This window comes from Danio rerio, chromosome 23 (genome assembly GCF_052040795.2).
Source record: "Danio rerio strain M-AB ecotype USA chromosome 23, GRCz13ab, whole genome shotgun sequence".
NCBI lineage: Eukaryota > Metazoa > Chordata > Actinopteri > Cypriniformes > Danionidae > Danio > Danio rerio.
The window spans coordinates 31,485,367-31,502,142 of NC_141043.1; the positions used below are offsets into that span (position 1 = coordinate 31,485,367).

General features: G+C 35.2%; 2 protein-coding genes across 52 annotated transcripts in view; one reads left to right on the top strand and one right to left on the bottom strand.

The window, feature by feature from the left end:
* The window catches only part of tmem107l (transmembrane protein 107 like), a 44,249-nt gene extending 34,740 nt beyond the window's left edge, over nt 1–9,509 (bottom strand). For 7 of the 10 annotated variants that reach the window (XR_015522860.1, XR_015522859.1, XR_015522858.1 and 4 more), the window contains exons 1-7: nt 9,351–9,509; nt 9,135–9,227; nt 8,975–9,042; nt 8,252–8,352; nt 6,001–6,097; nt 5,822–5,887; nt 5,262–5,316 (exon numbers count right to left, since the gene is read on the bottom strand). Coding sequence is in view for 3 of the 10 variants with exons in the window: in XM_087305832.1 (XP_087161958.1) it covers nt 5,262–5,316; nt 5,822–5,887; nt 6,001–6,097; nt 8,252–8,352; nt 8,975–9,042; nt 9,135–9,221 (474 nt within the window). In the remaining 7 variants the exon portion in view is untranslated. Of the gene's footprint in view, nt 1–351; nt 741–5,261; nt 5,317–5,711; nt 5,888–6,000; nt 6,351–8,219; nt 8,353–8,974; nt 9,043–9,134; nt 9,228–9,350 lie in introns of those variants that run through there. The other 3 variants (XM_087305833.1, XR_015522864.1, NM_001386489.2) reach the window with 3 other exon arrangements.
* Nucleotides 9,510–12,246: 2,737 nt separating this feature from the next.
* Nucleotides 12,247–16,776, top strand: part of huwe1 (HECT, UBA and WWE domain containing E3 ubiquitin protein ligase 1) — a 78,691-nt gene continuing 74,161 nt past the window's right edge. For 21 of the 42 annotated variants that reach the window (XR_015522867.1, XM_087305835.1, XM_087305864.1 and 18 more), the window contains exons 1-4: nt 12,247–12,291; nt 14,982–15,031; nt 16,502–16,571; nt 16,658–16,756. Coding sequence is in view for 41 of the 42 variants with exons in the window: in XM_087305835.1 (XP_087161961.1) it covers nt 16,527–16,571; nt 16,658–16,756 (144 nt within the window). In the remaining variant the exon portion in view is untranslated. Of the gene's footprint in view, nt 12,292–13,519; nt 13,945–14,183; nt 14,393–14,981; nt 15,032–16,501; nt 16,572–16,657; nt 16,757–16,776 lie in introns of those variants that run through there. The other 21 variants (XM_087305865.1, XM_087305848.1, XM_087305870.1 and 18 more) reach the window with 10 other exon arrangements.

A 16,776-nucleotide genomic window follows, 5' to 3' on the forward strand; every position in this document is an offset into this window, starting at 1 on the left:
TTACTTTGTGCCCCGCGCTCCCCTAATATACCACTATATTTTTATTTAACTATTATATTGCAATTAATTATATTCGAATTGACAAATTGCTTTCCAGCAGGCCATTATTTAGCCCAAAACCCAAACAAGCCTTTCTGCAGCAGTATAATGTTGACTAAAACAAAGATTAACACAGCTCACTCTTAGTTTTCACTACGGATATGAACATATATAGTTGTCAGATATATTTGTTGCAGAACCTCATTATTTTAAATTATTTGTTTCAGTTCTATTGAATGAAAGTTCCCCAAACTAGAAGTGCAGAGAAAAGTGGAGGCTAAAATCTCATAAAATCCACAACAAAACTTCAATCAATAATCATTACCATGTTTATTTGATGCTGTCATAAGACACTTCTACTTTTTAATAATACTGGAGAGTGAAGTATGGCGTGTGGACACTACCTAATAGCCCTGAAGAAGATAAGGTCCCGGCGCCGGAAGTGGCGTTTTTTTTTTTTTTTGTCAAGATGCACCTCCATTTAATTTTAATTATCCAGCCAGAGGTCAGCAATGTTGTTGGTGTCTAGTTGACACTAATTGGCCTAAGGTGAAGAGAGCTTCTCTGTGCGACAGACAGCAGAGGGGTCAGCGATGAGGTGGGTCGCGGCAAACGGAGACAAGGACGAAAATAACGATGGGGAGCAAAGCGTGCAGATAATATGTGTGGAGACAGTTGCATGAGCTGCCGAGGAAATAGGGCTGTGTACACAGAGAGAGTGGAGCTCATTAAAGACAGGCCGATGCAGCGTCTTGACTGAAGTTGCCTTATTGATTGCTATGGTTTATTTAAGTTAGGACGAGAGGTTGGATTATTTAGAGGATATGAGGGAAGTTTCTTGGAAATGGAGCTATTGATTTTGTCCAAGAAAATCAGGGTACATGAATAGGTGCCACCAGAGATGAAATGGAGAGCTGGGGTTTCACTTACAGACATAGAGACGGTTTTCAGCACTGGCTTTAATTGCATTCCTTCTGTTCAGGAAAATAGGCCAATAATAGCTATTTTTATTTTTTTATCAATCAATTTACACTATAAAAAAATTATATTACAGAAAGTCTAAATGTCTTTGTTGCTTTAAGCTGACTGGAAAAAAAATCACTTGATTTAAAACAAAATTAGGCAAGATTTTTTTAGTGTCCATCAATCTAAATTGGTTTTTGATAATTGATCTTTTTGTTTTTTAATTAATATTACTTTTATTTATTCTCTATTCACACACACAAAAAATTATTTTGCCGCTTGTTTAAACTACCTCTTAAAAGTATGCTGAACACAACACAATTATTGGGGTTATTTTGAGATAACATAATTGCTAATTAATTATATTCAATCTACTTAAATTTGTTAAGTTAGCTTAATAGATTTTTGTTGGAACAGCATAAATGAATTGTGTGAAACCCTGCTTTTTTTATAGTGCACCCATCAATCGATGTATTAGCTATCTATCTATCTATTAGGGCTGCACGAGATTGGAAAAATATGATATTTTGATATTTTAGTTTTGTGCAATAAATTTTGAGATACCGATACGTCTCACAAGAGGTTCTGAAAAGCTTTGACCATTTCCTGTGCAGTCTAACAGTAATCAGGTACAGATATGCAATAATCACAATGCTTTTCTTACTTTGTCTCGTTTGAAATATCAAAAAATACTTAGATCAAGTAAAAATATTGTTTTGTTTTCAAATTCAGAATAAATAAGAAAATTAAGCATTTTCTTTTCTTTAAAACAAGCAAAAATATCTGTAAAAAAGAGGTATCTTGTTTTGCTTTGAAATGTAGGTATTTGGACTAGAAACAAGACAAAAATACTAAGAAAGAAAAGCTTTTTTTTTTTTTTACAAATAATCTTTGACAACTCCACACACAGGTTTTAAACTCTCTAGAAATGCTCAGTTACAAGCCTTAAAAATGATAAACTTTCACTCTATTATGGTTAAACTTAGCTGCAAATCACATGTGTTTTGTGGTTCCTGCAAACTATAATCTGTCTATCTGTCTGTCTGTCTGTCTGTCTGTCTGTCTGTCTGGATTTTAAATGTCAAGATTGAAATTAATATTGAGCTAAAACAAAGGTTTCCCCATTTTCTTTGGTAGTGTGCATATGTTGTGTTATTGTAGGACAGTGTCACTGTTCATTTGTGTGTTTTGATCCATCTTAATGAAAGAGTGTGTGTGTGGTCCAGCTAAAGTCAGCTATGCTCAGTTCAGCATGTACCTCGCAGGCTCACACACTCATCACTCCTTTGAAGGACTAACTTCTCTCGGCAGTTCTACAGCATATCAACAAACACCTTGATGTTTGGCTAAGAAAATAAATATAAATGTACCGCTGTGAGCCGATGGAATACATCATGCAGGGAATTGGATTCACTTGAACTTTTCTCTTGTTACTGATGTTTTTTTCACTCACAGGTTTTAACTTTTCAAAGGGATTATTTTAGACTTGAAGGGCTACGGCTAATGTAGGATACAGGCAATTATGCTTAAAATAAAAACAATATCTTAAAACTTTTGAGGAAATAAATGAATTTAATACATTTTGGAATAAGGCTGTGTAACAAAAAAATGTGGAAAAAGTGAAGCGCTATGAATACTTTCCAAATGCACTTAAGAAAGACCCAAATGACTCCAAATTGAAAGGTTTACTTAAAAATAATACGTCATTGATAATCAACAATTTTTTTAAATAACTAGTATGTGTATATCCAGAAACTCTCAGTTTTTCTTAGAGTTACATCTTAATATTTATTTTATTCCGTAAATTGTCTTCTAAATATTTTTGTCATTTAAAAAAATGAAAATTGTTCAGAAGAAATGTTTTTATTTGTTGTGATTGTATATTTAAAAAGGAGACAAAACCAAAGCACCAAAAATGCCAATTTAATGAATTAAAAAGGCTGACACAAGGTGTAGAATGTTTCGAGCACACGGCTCTTCGTCAAGTGAGGAGGTTAATATTTGTCCATTTCTTTCATGTTTAATTAGTTGCACAGGTAAAGTTTTTTTGGCTATATTTTGTTGCATTTCTTTGTTGTATTTTGTTAAGTTTTTTCTTTATTTGGGATGTATTATTAGGATGTGTTTTTGTGTTTTCGTTTTGAATATGTAACTTGTAAATATAATTTACTATGTGTATTTTTCTATTTTTTTGTTGTGAGATAATGTATGAGATTATGCGATCCGGAAGTGTATAAAATTAGCAACATACTGTGATGAAAACTGTCTGATGAAGAGTTGGTGTGCTGTGTGTTACACACATTGTATCGGCCTTTTTACTTTAAAGGGCACATAGTTTACCCCTTTTGTATGATTTAATATTAATATTATGGTTCTTCTGAGAGTGCCAGTTTAGGTTCAGTTCAAGACACAGTTCAGATTTTTTTATTACAATGTGTTAAAAAGTGTGATTTTGGCAGAGTGTACACAGCTCGCTATTTAAGGGGTGTGTTGCTTCACATGAAAATTAGTTTCGGCTTCCTGCTCAACCTAACAAGGGGGCGGAGCCAAGAGCTCCCCGCTCTGTGTTTGCAACAGACAGGCAGACAGAGAGAAGCAGCATGAGTGAGAGAACCAGCATTCAGCAGTACATGTACGACTCGGACACAGACCAAACAGAGACTACAAGATCATTTGTGTCTTTGTATAGTTTTACAGCCAACTGTGTGCTAGTTTCAAGTACCAAGCTTGTACACCGCTCGAAGCTGGGACACGGCACACCAGACACTGTCTGTGGCGCGGCAGAAACATAAAGTGTCCTGAATCATTGCACCATGCAGCACCATGCATTTTAAAATTCTAAACATAGGTTTCTATCAGGGTACACACAACGGCGTTTCAAGTCGCCGGCTGTTAAGATCACAGGGAGCTTCTGTGATCGCAAAAAATGCAAATGGCTGAAGTTTAAGGTAGACGCAATAAAAAGTTCACATGTTTGCAAACCTACCTAACTAAAGGCACAAACAATAATTCCGATTAGAGGGATAATGTGGAGAACATTGATCTTGTGTTGAGCCCAATGAGCCTTACATCTAAAAATAGAGCACCGATGTTCCTTTAGTGGCATCTCTTTGACTCACACGCTGAAAATGACGGACGTGAAACAACAAACTGAGGATGCTGATGCGCCTGACAATCAATATTGGTGGGCGGGGGGGCCGTACTCCTACATAAAGTTGCGGTCACTCTGAAAACCTCTCCAATTGGTCCACCGTTTTTATGTTGTTAAATTGAAAAAAAAGGACTGAGTGTGTTTATACACACACACACATGTATGTCTAACCAGCTTGAAAACTCGATTTTTCACCATAGGTTGGGGTTGCCGCATTTTTGAATATATATTTTGGCACTTTTTGTTGTTTGACTGAACACTCATTTAAAACGATGTGCATGCTTTTGTGCACTTTTTTATTTGTTGTGATTGAAAATGAGCGTTATTCCACCCAAATACTGAATTTATTTAAACCATTAATTCATAGGAATTTGAGTTGTAAAACATTAATGTAAAAATTACTTCTTGTTTTAATATTTTATGCCAAAAAACCTAAGTAGTTTACAGAAATAAAATAACATTTAGTATATATATTTATATATATATATATATATATATATATATACTGAAAGCAGAATTTATATTGTCTGGGTTCATAATATACAAGTTTTATGGGTACATAATCTGTTGAAAAATGTGAAGCAAATAAACATCAATTTTGCCTTCACATTTGAACAGTTTTTCTCTATCGGTTTGGCTCATTTCTTGAAACAGGAATTACAGTCTGAAAACAACATGGACAAACCTTCAAACTACTTGGCAATTGTTCACAATTGAATTGATTTTCTTATTCATTTCATTCAATTGCAAATGTCTAAGTACATGTCTCGATGCCTAAGTATATCTTTCCAAATGATTAAGTACAGGTAGCCTACATTTAGCACAATTCCTAAGTGAATAGATCTAGTTGATCTAAACTGAATGTTGATTCTCAGTGTAAAGGTTGTTCTCTCTAAAACATGTCAGCATCCTTTCATTTGTTACAGCAATTGACAGTCAGGTGTAACTAGAACTTGACAGAGGAGTTTAACACATCTCAGATGACCAATCAAACAGTATGTTCAGCTTTTTTCACAGCACTGTAAGCTGAATATCATTTTTGGGAAAGATATGTGCTTTTGCAAGTGAGCTATAGTGTTGTGCTGAACTATGTTTTGCCAAATCTGACCTTAGAGTGTTGAGAATTTCTGTGTCCAGAATTAAGCCAAACCAATGGAGAAAAACTGTAAAATACAAAATGCCTTTAATCATCACAAGAGGTTTAACATATTTTCAACATTATAAAAATATCTGTATTTATAAAAGTTCAATAGCTTGACTTGTAAAGAGATAGTTCACCCAAAAAATAACAATTCTGCCATCAATTACACATCCTAACTTGTTCGAAACCTGTATGAACCTGTAACCATGAAATTCAATAATATTTGTTTATCCAACTATGGTTGACAATGATTACAGGTTTCCAATCTTCTTTAAAATATTTTCTTTTGTGTTCAAAGAACTAAAACGAGTTTATAGCAAGACAAGGGTGAGTAAATGACGGCAGAATTTTTATTTTTGGTTGAACTATCCTTTTAAGCCCTCACCCATAACAATTCAGCAACTCTCCAGAGAAGCGTTGTGGAAAAACAGGAGTTTATTGTGCCAGTGAGTGAATGCTATTCTGGTACATCGGTCATGGAAAGAAAACATCCAACTCTCCTAAAGCAAAAGGGCAGATACACTCACAAAGGCTTTCTCTTACATCCAAACACCACAACAACAATGACCATCTCATATAATGCTGGAATCACACTGAAATAGAGAAAGAAAACATGTTTCAAATACACCAAAGTTAAAGCGAATTCATTGAAAAGGGCATTCACAGTTAAAGTTATGCTTTGACTGTTAATCATTAAACGACTGACCTGCAGAAGGAAAAGATCCACCAGTAAATGCTGCAGGTCCATTGCTCAAACATGAAGAAAAGCAAAGCCACAGAGCCACTGCTGTGACATCCAATAGCTGAAAAGTGACGGTTAAATAAAATTCTGTGCCTGTATCATGATGCCTTTATTGTTAACAAACCAGACTTTTGCTGCCATTCTACCACTGGGATTGTCTATCATGTCTGTCTAATTGTATTGATTTGTACTGCTTTTAGTTTTGGAAAGCAATAGTAAAGATATCTTTGTTAGGTTTTATAATACGAGGCTATGTTAATTGTTAAACTTTTGTTTTTTCAAGGAAACCATATGGCTAAAGTTGTGGAGTCAATCTAGGGCCATATACTTGCAAAATAAAAGAACATTTTTAAAACAAAATTGAAAGTATTGAGCAAAAAATAAATGCAAATCTCTAAAAATCGCAAAGCAAAAGCTTTAATTATTCATTCTTTTTCTTGTCGGCTTAGTCCCTTTTTAATCCAGGGTTGCCATAGCAGAATGAACCGCCAACTTCCAGCCACAACCCATCTTTGTGAAACATCCACACACACATTCACACACTCACTCACTACGGACAATTTAGTCTACCCAATTCACATGTACCACATGCCTTTGGACTGTGGGGGAAACCGGAGCACCCACGCGAAGGCAGGGAAAACATGCAAACTCCACACAGAAACACCAACTGAGCCGAGGTTCGAACCAGCGACCCAGCGACCTTCTTGCTGTGAGGCGACAGCACTACCTACTGCGCCACTGCCTCGCCCAAGCAAAAACTTGTTTTTCAGAAATAAAAATAGTTTTTGCTAACAAAAATTTAAAAATTCAAAGGAAAATTTATTTTTGAAAAATAAAAATTACATTTGCAAACAAAAAAAGAACTGAAAAAAAAAATATATAAATATTTGCAAAACATTTTTAGCCTTGACCTAACCCATCCAGTCAACTGCAATGCTCATTTTGATTTGACAAAGGGGTGGAGTCAAGGGAACTTGGGCGTTTACGGCAGGCCTTAGGTAAACCTCTAAGTTCCCTTGACTCAGTCCCCTTGTCAAATCAGGGCCACAAAGTGAAAGGCGCAGAAACGTGAAGTACAAAGTGAAAACAGCATCACAAACTCACAGTTGACTAAAATCTAATTAAAATGACAATTGCAACTGACCGGGCAGGTTTTGTAAAAGCAATGCTATAAAAATGTTTTGCAAATATATATAGTTTTTTTTTGATTATTGCAAATCTTTTTGTTTTGTTTTTTTACTGCTTGATGTTTATTTGCAGTTCCTTTTTTGTTTAAATTTCATTTTTATTTCTCAATTTTCCCCTTTGCAGTTCTTTATTTTTGTTAGCAAAATGTATTTTTTATTTTTTTCATTTACATTTATTTATTTTTTGCTCAATACTTTATTTGTTGTTTGCAAAGTTTTATTTTATTTTGCACGTACAGTTGAAGTCCGAATTATTAGCCCCCCTTTGAATTATTATTTTTCCAAAAGGGTTTTTTCTTCTGGAGAAAGTCTTATTTGTTTTATTTCGGTTAGGATAAAAGCATTTTTTTTTTTAAACACCATTTTAAGGTCAAAATTATTGCTCTTTAAGCTATATATTGTTTCGATAGTCTACAGAACAAACCATGGTTATACAATAACTTGCCTAATTACCCTATCCTGCCTAGTTAAACCAGTTAACCTAGTTAAGCCTTTAAATGTCACTTTAAGCTGTATAGAAGTGTCTTAAAAAATATCTAGTCAAATATTATTTACTGTCATTATGGCAAAGCTAAAATAAATCAGTTATTAGAAATAAGTTATTAAAACTATTATGTTCAGAAATGTGTTGAAAAAAATCTACTTTCCGTTAAAAGAAATTGGGGAAAAAATAAACAGGGGGGTAATAATTCAAAAGGGCTAATAATTCTGACTTCAACTGTATATATGGCCCTAGATTGACTTTATATACCAGGTAGGTCTTGACCACATTACAGCTCCATATAATTTTTTACGACCCATGACTTCAGGTAATTTACTGTCAAAAATCTGAACAAAACAGAAGACTTTGGATGAGATGTGTAAGAAACTAGTACTAGACACACATATGGGAGCTGTTTGCGTTAATCATAAGTTGAAGATTTGACTCCGATCCATGAAAATATAAGAAAATAATACACAATTTATATGCATCAACACCTACAGTATATATATAACCTATAGTGGTGATGTGCTACTGGTAAGGATACACAGAAGAGCTTGGTTGTTGTTGAACATAGAGATTCCACAGAGAAACCCAACCAACTCGATGGCTAACAGGCCAAGAGTCACGGATAATGCCACCACAAGCCTGTATTCCAAAAACAATGGTTAGGACAGCGTCATGAACAGGACTTACTATATCTGACTCCATAACATTATTCACATCTACATATAAATAATGTACAATTTACTATCAGTCAAACAATAATATGCTGTAAATGGGTCAAACAAGAAAAGCCATCAAAAGATTTTAAAGTATTTTGTTTCATAAATTAAAAGGTACATTTAATTAACAATTAAAATACATTCTGTATTGCGGAATGAAAAAAAAAAGACTATTTTAGTTGAAATCTTGCAGGTTGTAATTTCTTTTCTTTTTTGGATTATTTTGCTTGAATGTAATTGTAATATCTTTCAATTTCTAAATATGTTTGATGACTAAAATATTATTTGAATAAATATATCTGTTTAATAAATCTGTTTTGTTTCAAAGGGGTGTACTCATTTGCTGAGCACTGTGCATATATCATGCACTTGATGCTATCGCATTCCTAGGTATACCCCAACTGCATTTTGTTGCCTTGTACATGTATAATGACAATAAAGTTGAATCAAAAAATACTATTCAGTCTCACTACATGACCGAAATAATTATATTATCATTTAGCCACTGTGAAGCAATACAGAACAGAGAAAGTGTGTTTCCCAACCGTGTGTCCTCTGCTGTGTACTCTTCATTAGTGTAGTCGAGTGGTAGACAGGCTCGGACACTGTACTCCTGTAGGTCATTCCACATTTAAACACACAGCTGGCTGCAGTGATGTTGTGTGATATAAAAATAACAATTACACACACAAGAACACTTCTTACCCGAGACCAGAAAATGATTATCACTATTACAAGGTGCGCGATGAGAGTGAGGAAACGGGCAGGCACCAGACTGCTGACCACCGACATTGAACACTAGACAGAGAAGAAAGACATAATAACTTAGATTGAACTGTGCAAGTGGATGACTAACAGTTAAAGGTTTAACGTGTTCATCTTCACAAAACGTGAGGTTGTATATCAAAATGGTATACGTACCAGCTTTGCGTTAGTTGTTAAAACCTGATTTTTCAAATGGTGAGCAGTAAAGTAGATATAGCACTGTATATAAGGCTACTATGCGTATAAGTTTATCAAGCTTGAGGACAGTTATCGCTCGATATAAGCTTCGGGTTGCTACGACAACACTCTTCTTCTATTTGGCGAATGGGTTATGGTCAAAACAGACCAACAAGTAGCTCAATGCTGTCACCTGCTGGAAGGAGTCGCTTTCTGACTGGTCCTCAACTTGGTTTTACAATGTCTCAAAATGTTCATTCATTCATTTTCCTTCGGCTGAGAGCAGGTACTAAAGGTGAAATAACTTGAAAATGGTGAACTGGAACATGGCAGCGCAGACAAGTAGTAAGACAATTGGAAAAAATTTATTTCAAAGACTTCATTATTGTGGTCAATAGGGAGCACTATCAAGGTGTTCGAGGTGTCTTAAACAAGCCTTTTATTCAGTCATTCATTTTCCTTCAGCTTAGTCTCTTTATTTATCAGTGGTCGACACAGCGGAATGAACTGCCAACTTATCCAGCATATGTTTTACACAGCGGATGCCCTTCCAGCTGCAACCCAGCACTGGGAAAATCCATACACACTCATTCAAACTCATATACTATGGCCAATTTAGTTTATTCAATTCACCTATAGCACATGTCCTTGGACTGTGGGGGAAACCGGAGTACCCGGAGGAAACCCAAGCAAACACAGGGAAAAAAGCATCTGCAGAAATGTCAGCCGGGACTCGAACCAGCAACCTTCTTGCTGTGAAGCGACAGTGCTAATCTCGAAATGAAATGCATTTAAACAAACTAAGTTGTTTTTTGTTTTACGGTCTCATTTTTACAGTGTATCTATAGCATAAAGTACTGAGTGGCATTAATTAACGATATGGAGTACTTACTATGGTTATGGGTTTTTGCATGTGATTATGCATAATTTATTGGTATTATAGTAAGTGCATAAAACGTGTGTAATAAGAGCCCTATAAGTTAAAAGGATAGCTCACCCAAATATAAAAACGTGTTTGCTGTTTATTCAAGTGGTTGTAAATCTTTGTGAGTTTCTTTCTTCTGTTAAGCGATAAAGGCAATACTTTAAAGAAAGTTGGAAACCTGTAACTTCCATAGCATTTGTTTTTCCTATATGGATGTCAATGGTTGCAGGTTTTCAGCATTCACAAATCAACAAATAAATGAATCATTAGTTTTTACTGTAGCCTACAGCCAGACGTCGTTGGTCTAGTAAATAATAAATAAATACTAACTCAGTGGTTTGCTATCAAGGGCATTTGCTGTTCTGGAAGGCAGTAAAATATTAACCTTAGAGTTAAGAAATTGAGAATAGACAGTTTTAGGAAGACTTTTTTTTTTACATTGTGGTGACAACATTTGCCATTTTATTTGCAGGGTGTGATATATTTTTAATAAATCTGAAACCCAACAAACAAGGTTGGCACACCTTAGATACAAAACCATGAAGAAAAGAATTGTTTAATATATATATATATATTTATATATATATATATATATATATATATATATATATATATATATATATATATATATATATATATATATATATATATATATATATATATATATATATATATATATAAATAGTTTTAGCACATTTCTATACAATAGTTTTAGAAACCTATTTCTAATAACTGATTTATATTATCTTTGTCATGATGAGAATAAATAATATTTTACTTGATATTTTTCAAGACACTTCTGTACAGTTTAAAGTAACATTTAAAGGCTTAACTAGGTTAATAAAGTGAAATAGGCAGGGTAAGGTAATTAGGCAAGTCATTGTATAATGATGGTTTGTTCTGTAAACTATCGAAAAAAAAATTAGCTTAAAGGGGCTAATAATTTTGTCCCAAAATTGGGTTTTAAAAAATTAAAAACTGCTTTTATTCTAGCCAAAATAAAACAAATAAGACTTTCTCCAATTTCCTTGCTCTGTTAAACATCATTTGGGAAATATTTAAAAAAAAAGAAAAAAAAGGGGGGCTAATAATTATGACTTCAACTGTATGTATATATAATAATAAATAAATTATATTTCTGTACTTTAGGTGTTCTTATATAGGCTACCTAAAGCAGGGGTGCCCAAATGTTTTCTTACCAAGGGCCAAAAACCCAACTTGATTTACACTAGTTTTTGCCTTGGTTTGCTGACCGCTGTCTTCTGCGTAGTCCTCTATCTATCGAGTGACAGTATTTACATAAAAAAAATCAGACTCATTTAAAATAATTAATTGAAACATTTCCTTTCAGTATTCTTTTTGTATCTCAGCAATAAAACAAACAATTAAAGAAAATGTCAAACTAGAAATGATGGTCTCTTTCAAAGGTGTTCGCCCCTTCCCTCTATATCATTCTCACTCTCTTCTCAGATGGGATAGTGGGCTAAATCAATGGTTACAACTTTGGCTCCTTGGGCCCTACTTTGGGCATCTGACCTAAATTAATGTTTTGAACTATTATCTCTTGATCAGACTTGTTTTTCATGTTTTTATTTTTATTGAGCAGTCTCATAGAGATTATTAATGTAAGATTTACTTTTACTATTATACTATTACTATTAAATATGCTAGATATACTATTAAATATGCAGTACAAACATCTCAAATGTAATCACTTGTATAATGCTTGTTGCACCTATTTTTCTTCGTTGACTCTGTTTTGGGGTCACAACTAGAGCTGTGAATTATTTATTATACGTAAATACACTTTATTACACCAAATACGGGTCATATTTTGTATGATTGTGCTTTTTCTGAGAGGATATTACTGTAGGGTTGGCCTGCGTGTCTACAGCATGTTACTATTGGAGCAGAAGAAGCCAACTGAAATATCGCGAGATTTACATCCCCACTCGCTGCTGTAAGATGGAGAAGTTATGTTGAGGCGCAACCGAGGTAAGGGCTTAAATTAGTCTTTGTCTGTTTGATGGAGACGTCTGTTGTTCACTCTACGTGATCTTTAACAGTACCAGATGGGTTTGCTTGCGAATTGTACGTGTATGCTGTTATTAAAATGTGTGTTTTGGATGCAAAGACCGGACACTTTGCTAATATAAACCGCCATTTTTAATTTGCGGTCGGACTGACGAGCATTGTGGTGTGTTGAATGCATGCGCGATGTGCGCGCGCACAGAAAGACAGAAATTATTTACATTCCGTGAGCTGAATACTTCAGATTAAATAGAAATTATCGTGCAAATATCGGGGAATTGGAGGGTAACACTGAATCACGGCTGATTAAAAGGACGTGTATGTGGTATCGCGAGCCTATGTGATGAATGAGATGCATAATTTGAGATTTTGCAGAATTTACGTAAAGTTTTGTGCATTTACAGTCCCCACTGTCGCATAATTAGGCGTTAAAACATTGTGTGTTGTGTATGGATGCTCATGCCAATACAAGTATGCGGAGTCGTCAAGTTCAGCAACAGTCTTGACACCTAAATTCCTCTTATCTGGTCTTTAGGGGGTTGCATTTTCCATCTTCAGTTTTAAGCCATGTGGCCCACTTATAAAATCAGAGAATAATTCACTGTTTATATTAACAAATGCACCCCCAAAATCTATCTTGTATGATTTACTGTAGATATCACTGCTGTTAGATAATATCTGACTCGATTTCTATGTAAAGTATGTATTTGTGAACTTTTTACTCAATCTGTGTTATTTTACTTTCAATGCTGATGATAGGAATTGAAGAACCAAATTGTGCCAAAACTACAGTATTTAAAGTTTGCCCAATTGTTTTTAGGGATTTAGGAAAAAAGAAAATTCTATTATAGTCAAACTGTAATATAATTTCTTTTCAACGTGGTTATATTAAGTATTATTAAGAAAAAAAATTTGATAAACCTATATGTATCACAAAATTTGCATGTTAAATATATATTAAAGTAATCCATTAACTAAACATATTCAGACTTACTGACTGCAGACATTTTAGACTGACATTCATTCCATCATATATCAAATTTATTATATATCTAATCCTCCAAATGTTATTGCATACAAACATATTTTGTAGACTTTTAGCATGATGTGTGTCACGCTAACAGTTACGTTTTCCCCAAATGCAGCTACGCACAAGTGCAGCTGTAAAAAGTGAGAAATCGAGCCGTCCACTGGAAGTCAGTGTTATGGTAGGCCCGAGTAGGGAATGATTCAGCGAGATATTCTGCGTTTCTCAGCTAACCAACCAAACCAACGCATGCACGAGCATCTCATCAGCAGCCACTGAGCGCGCTTTGCCAGCCACAGTTCACCGAGACGGTGCGTTTGTTGAAAATGGGAGATAATATACGCTACGGTACGATTGTGAACGCGGTGACAGACGCTGTTTTTGTGAGCTTGAGATCTAAGGGGAGTGAGCGGGTTTGCCGGAGGAGCAGGCCAGGCTGAGCCGGGCACTAGATTATCGTTAGACCACAGCATGTATGCAGTTCGCAGGAAAAAATATGGACCGGTATAGCTTCACTTCTAGCGTGTTCTGCTACAGTCGATGCTTTAATTGACGATTTAGAGTGTTTGTTGGAAAAGAAAGCCACTTTGGTAAAGATTTTAGCAATGAGTTGGGCGATTGCGGGTTTGTGTTGACATGTTGTGGGGAATTATGTATTTTGTATCTCAACGTCAAAGATCGCGCGAGCGGCTAATGGTCAAATTTAACCCTGTTCAGTTTACTGTAATTCATTTACAGTTTACATAAAATGACGAATATTGTTTTATTTGAGGAGTTATTGACGTGCTCATGTTTACCCGCAAAAGTTAGCTTGCTGACTGTGTTAGCTTGCTAGCAAGGAAAAACTAGCTAGCATGGTACGTTAGCTGCCGTTTTTCTCAAATTGATCTCCGTTTGCCAGCTTGTTTACGTTGGAATTAGTTAACAAAATAATTTGTCGAGTTATTAGTTTAGTCACACTGAATCTGTGATGCTTAGATTTGCACTTGCAGTCTGTTTGTTTACGGTGTTGTACTTTCGTTTACAAGAACATCTCAGGTTAGCTATGTCATTGTAATTTTTGGTATTCGGTTAACTAAGTTAGCTGGTTAGTTGCGCTATGGACTGCGGAACAGTTTTGTTCTTTGATAATGACTAATAATTTAGCTTTTTGTTTATTTGCTTGATCACACAGGCCAATGCTTTGACCAGGTTCAAGGTCTGAAATATGTTTTGTTTTTCTCGGCAGCAGTAAATAATGTTAAGTTTATATAACTTAAATGCGACATTAACAGCCTTTTGTTTCCTGAAAGTGTATATAAAATTGTCGTATTTTGTTAGGACGTGTTTGTAAAATGCTAGTCTGTGCCCAGAATCTGTGCCCCATATTTGAATTATTCTGGGTTGCTTTTTCCATTGATTTGCTCTCACACATTGGTTTTCTTTCTGCCATCATTGATGTAATGTGTTTTGTACAGAAATGAAAGTATTGAAGTTACTTTTAGTTTTTGCTTTGGTATATGTAGAGCTTTGTTAAATGAAGCTTTTTTTAAGAGTTTGTGTTTATTGTGAGACTGGTAGAAAGTTCACTAACTTTGTGTTCGTTTTTGATGATTGTTTCACTTTCCTTCTTTTTGTTTAACGTTAGGTTTTGCACATGAAAAATGCCGTTAACTTGGAATTGCCAAATCATTTACCGTGAGTTCTTTTTTCCTTTTTCATAGTGTGAAAGGTCATGTAATTAATATGTAATTGTTCCCGTATGACTCAAATGCATCTCATGGGTTTTTTCAAACTGCTATTAACCCTGGGTTAATGCCATTGTTATTCCCACTTTAAGAAGCAGTTTGAGTACATCTTCTACGTTGTTAACTGCACATTGCATTGCTAAACTTTCACATTGTGAATCATTTTGTTGTTAGAAAGTTGTGGCTAGGATCATTGCAATCATCAGCCAATCACTTGCCTTGTATTTGTGCACATTATGCCGAGTTCATACTGCATGATTTTTAAAGTAGTCGTGTCACAGATGTTTTCACACTGCATGACTATCTGAGCGTTTTGTCGCTGCTTTGTTTACACTGCAAGATGGATCGGCGACAGGGGCTTTCACATTGCATGACTTTACAATAGGAGAAATCGCTGACAAAACTTCGTCCAAACTACATCTCACAGCCAAAAGCACGTAGTATATCTTTTGTTATTAACTACATAACGAGAAAGAAGCCTTTAATGGGGTAGAAAATGTACATATTCGCTCACATAGGTTTGAAGGGAATTATCAATTTCTCCTCAACTTTCTTTTTTTAACTTTCTGTATGAAACGTCAAACAGACACAGGTGCTCCTGTCATACCTCCACTATTTTTCCCTCCTTTTCTTGGGTCCAAATAAACTGAAAATGAGCGTTTTTAACTTCTCCCTTAACCTCCCGCTGACCTGCAGGTACACACACACACACACACACACACACAAGTGAATGCTGCTCTCTCATTGGCTGTAGGCGATCGCTGATGTTATTTTCAGTCAAAACTCCTTTTACATAGCATTTGATTCTCTCAGATGGCATCTTTGATAGTTCATACTGTGTGATTGTCACTCTCGTGCATGAGCACCGATTTGCCTGTAATTTCAGCCATTCGTCGGTGATTTCTCAAAACCTGTCGGCGAGTCAAAATCGGGACTAAAATCATGCAGTCTGAACTAGGCATTAGTCATCGCAAAACATGTGTTATGTGTTGTTAAACAGTAGTTGGTGAACAAAAAAATTTTCTTACCAAAAAGTCTTTTCATTGTCTTCAAATGTGATATTTCAAATGGTAAAGTATAATATGAGGATTTATAATGTTTCAGGCTTTATGTAAACAGGTCATGTCCTGCTTTTATCCAGTCAATGCATTAACACCAGAAACAAGAACATTGTTTAATCAAATAACAATAAAAACATAACTCAAGGCTTTTAAACGTACAGTCAGATTTATGAAGACCCAGGATTAATCTAACACTGAGTTTAGTATGAAAGTGTGAAAGCTGAAATAAGATTTGTTTACATGGTTAAGCCAAGTATTTTTTCCCCCCCACCTATGGCAGCATTATGCATAAATGAGAATTACATTAATATGACTAAACTTTAATTATTCTCCCTCATGATTCTATGCATTCTTTGCAGGAACCGTGTGTAGAAATTAGTGACCATGAAGGTTGACCGAAGCAAATTGAAGAAAACCCCCACTGAAGCGGTCAGTAAGCAGGATGTCTGCACATCTTTGTGTATTTGCTGTTGTGTATTTTCTCACTGTTGACATGTTTTGCTCTCTTTCTCCAGCCTGCTGACTGCAGGACACTCATAGAGAAGCTAAAAGGATGCAGCGACGAACAGCTCTTGCTGGAACTGCAGCAAATCAAGACCTGGAACATTGGCAAGGTATGCGCTAGCACCTACAC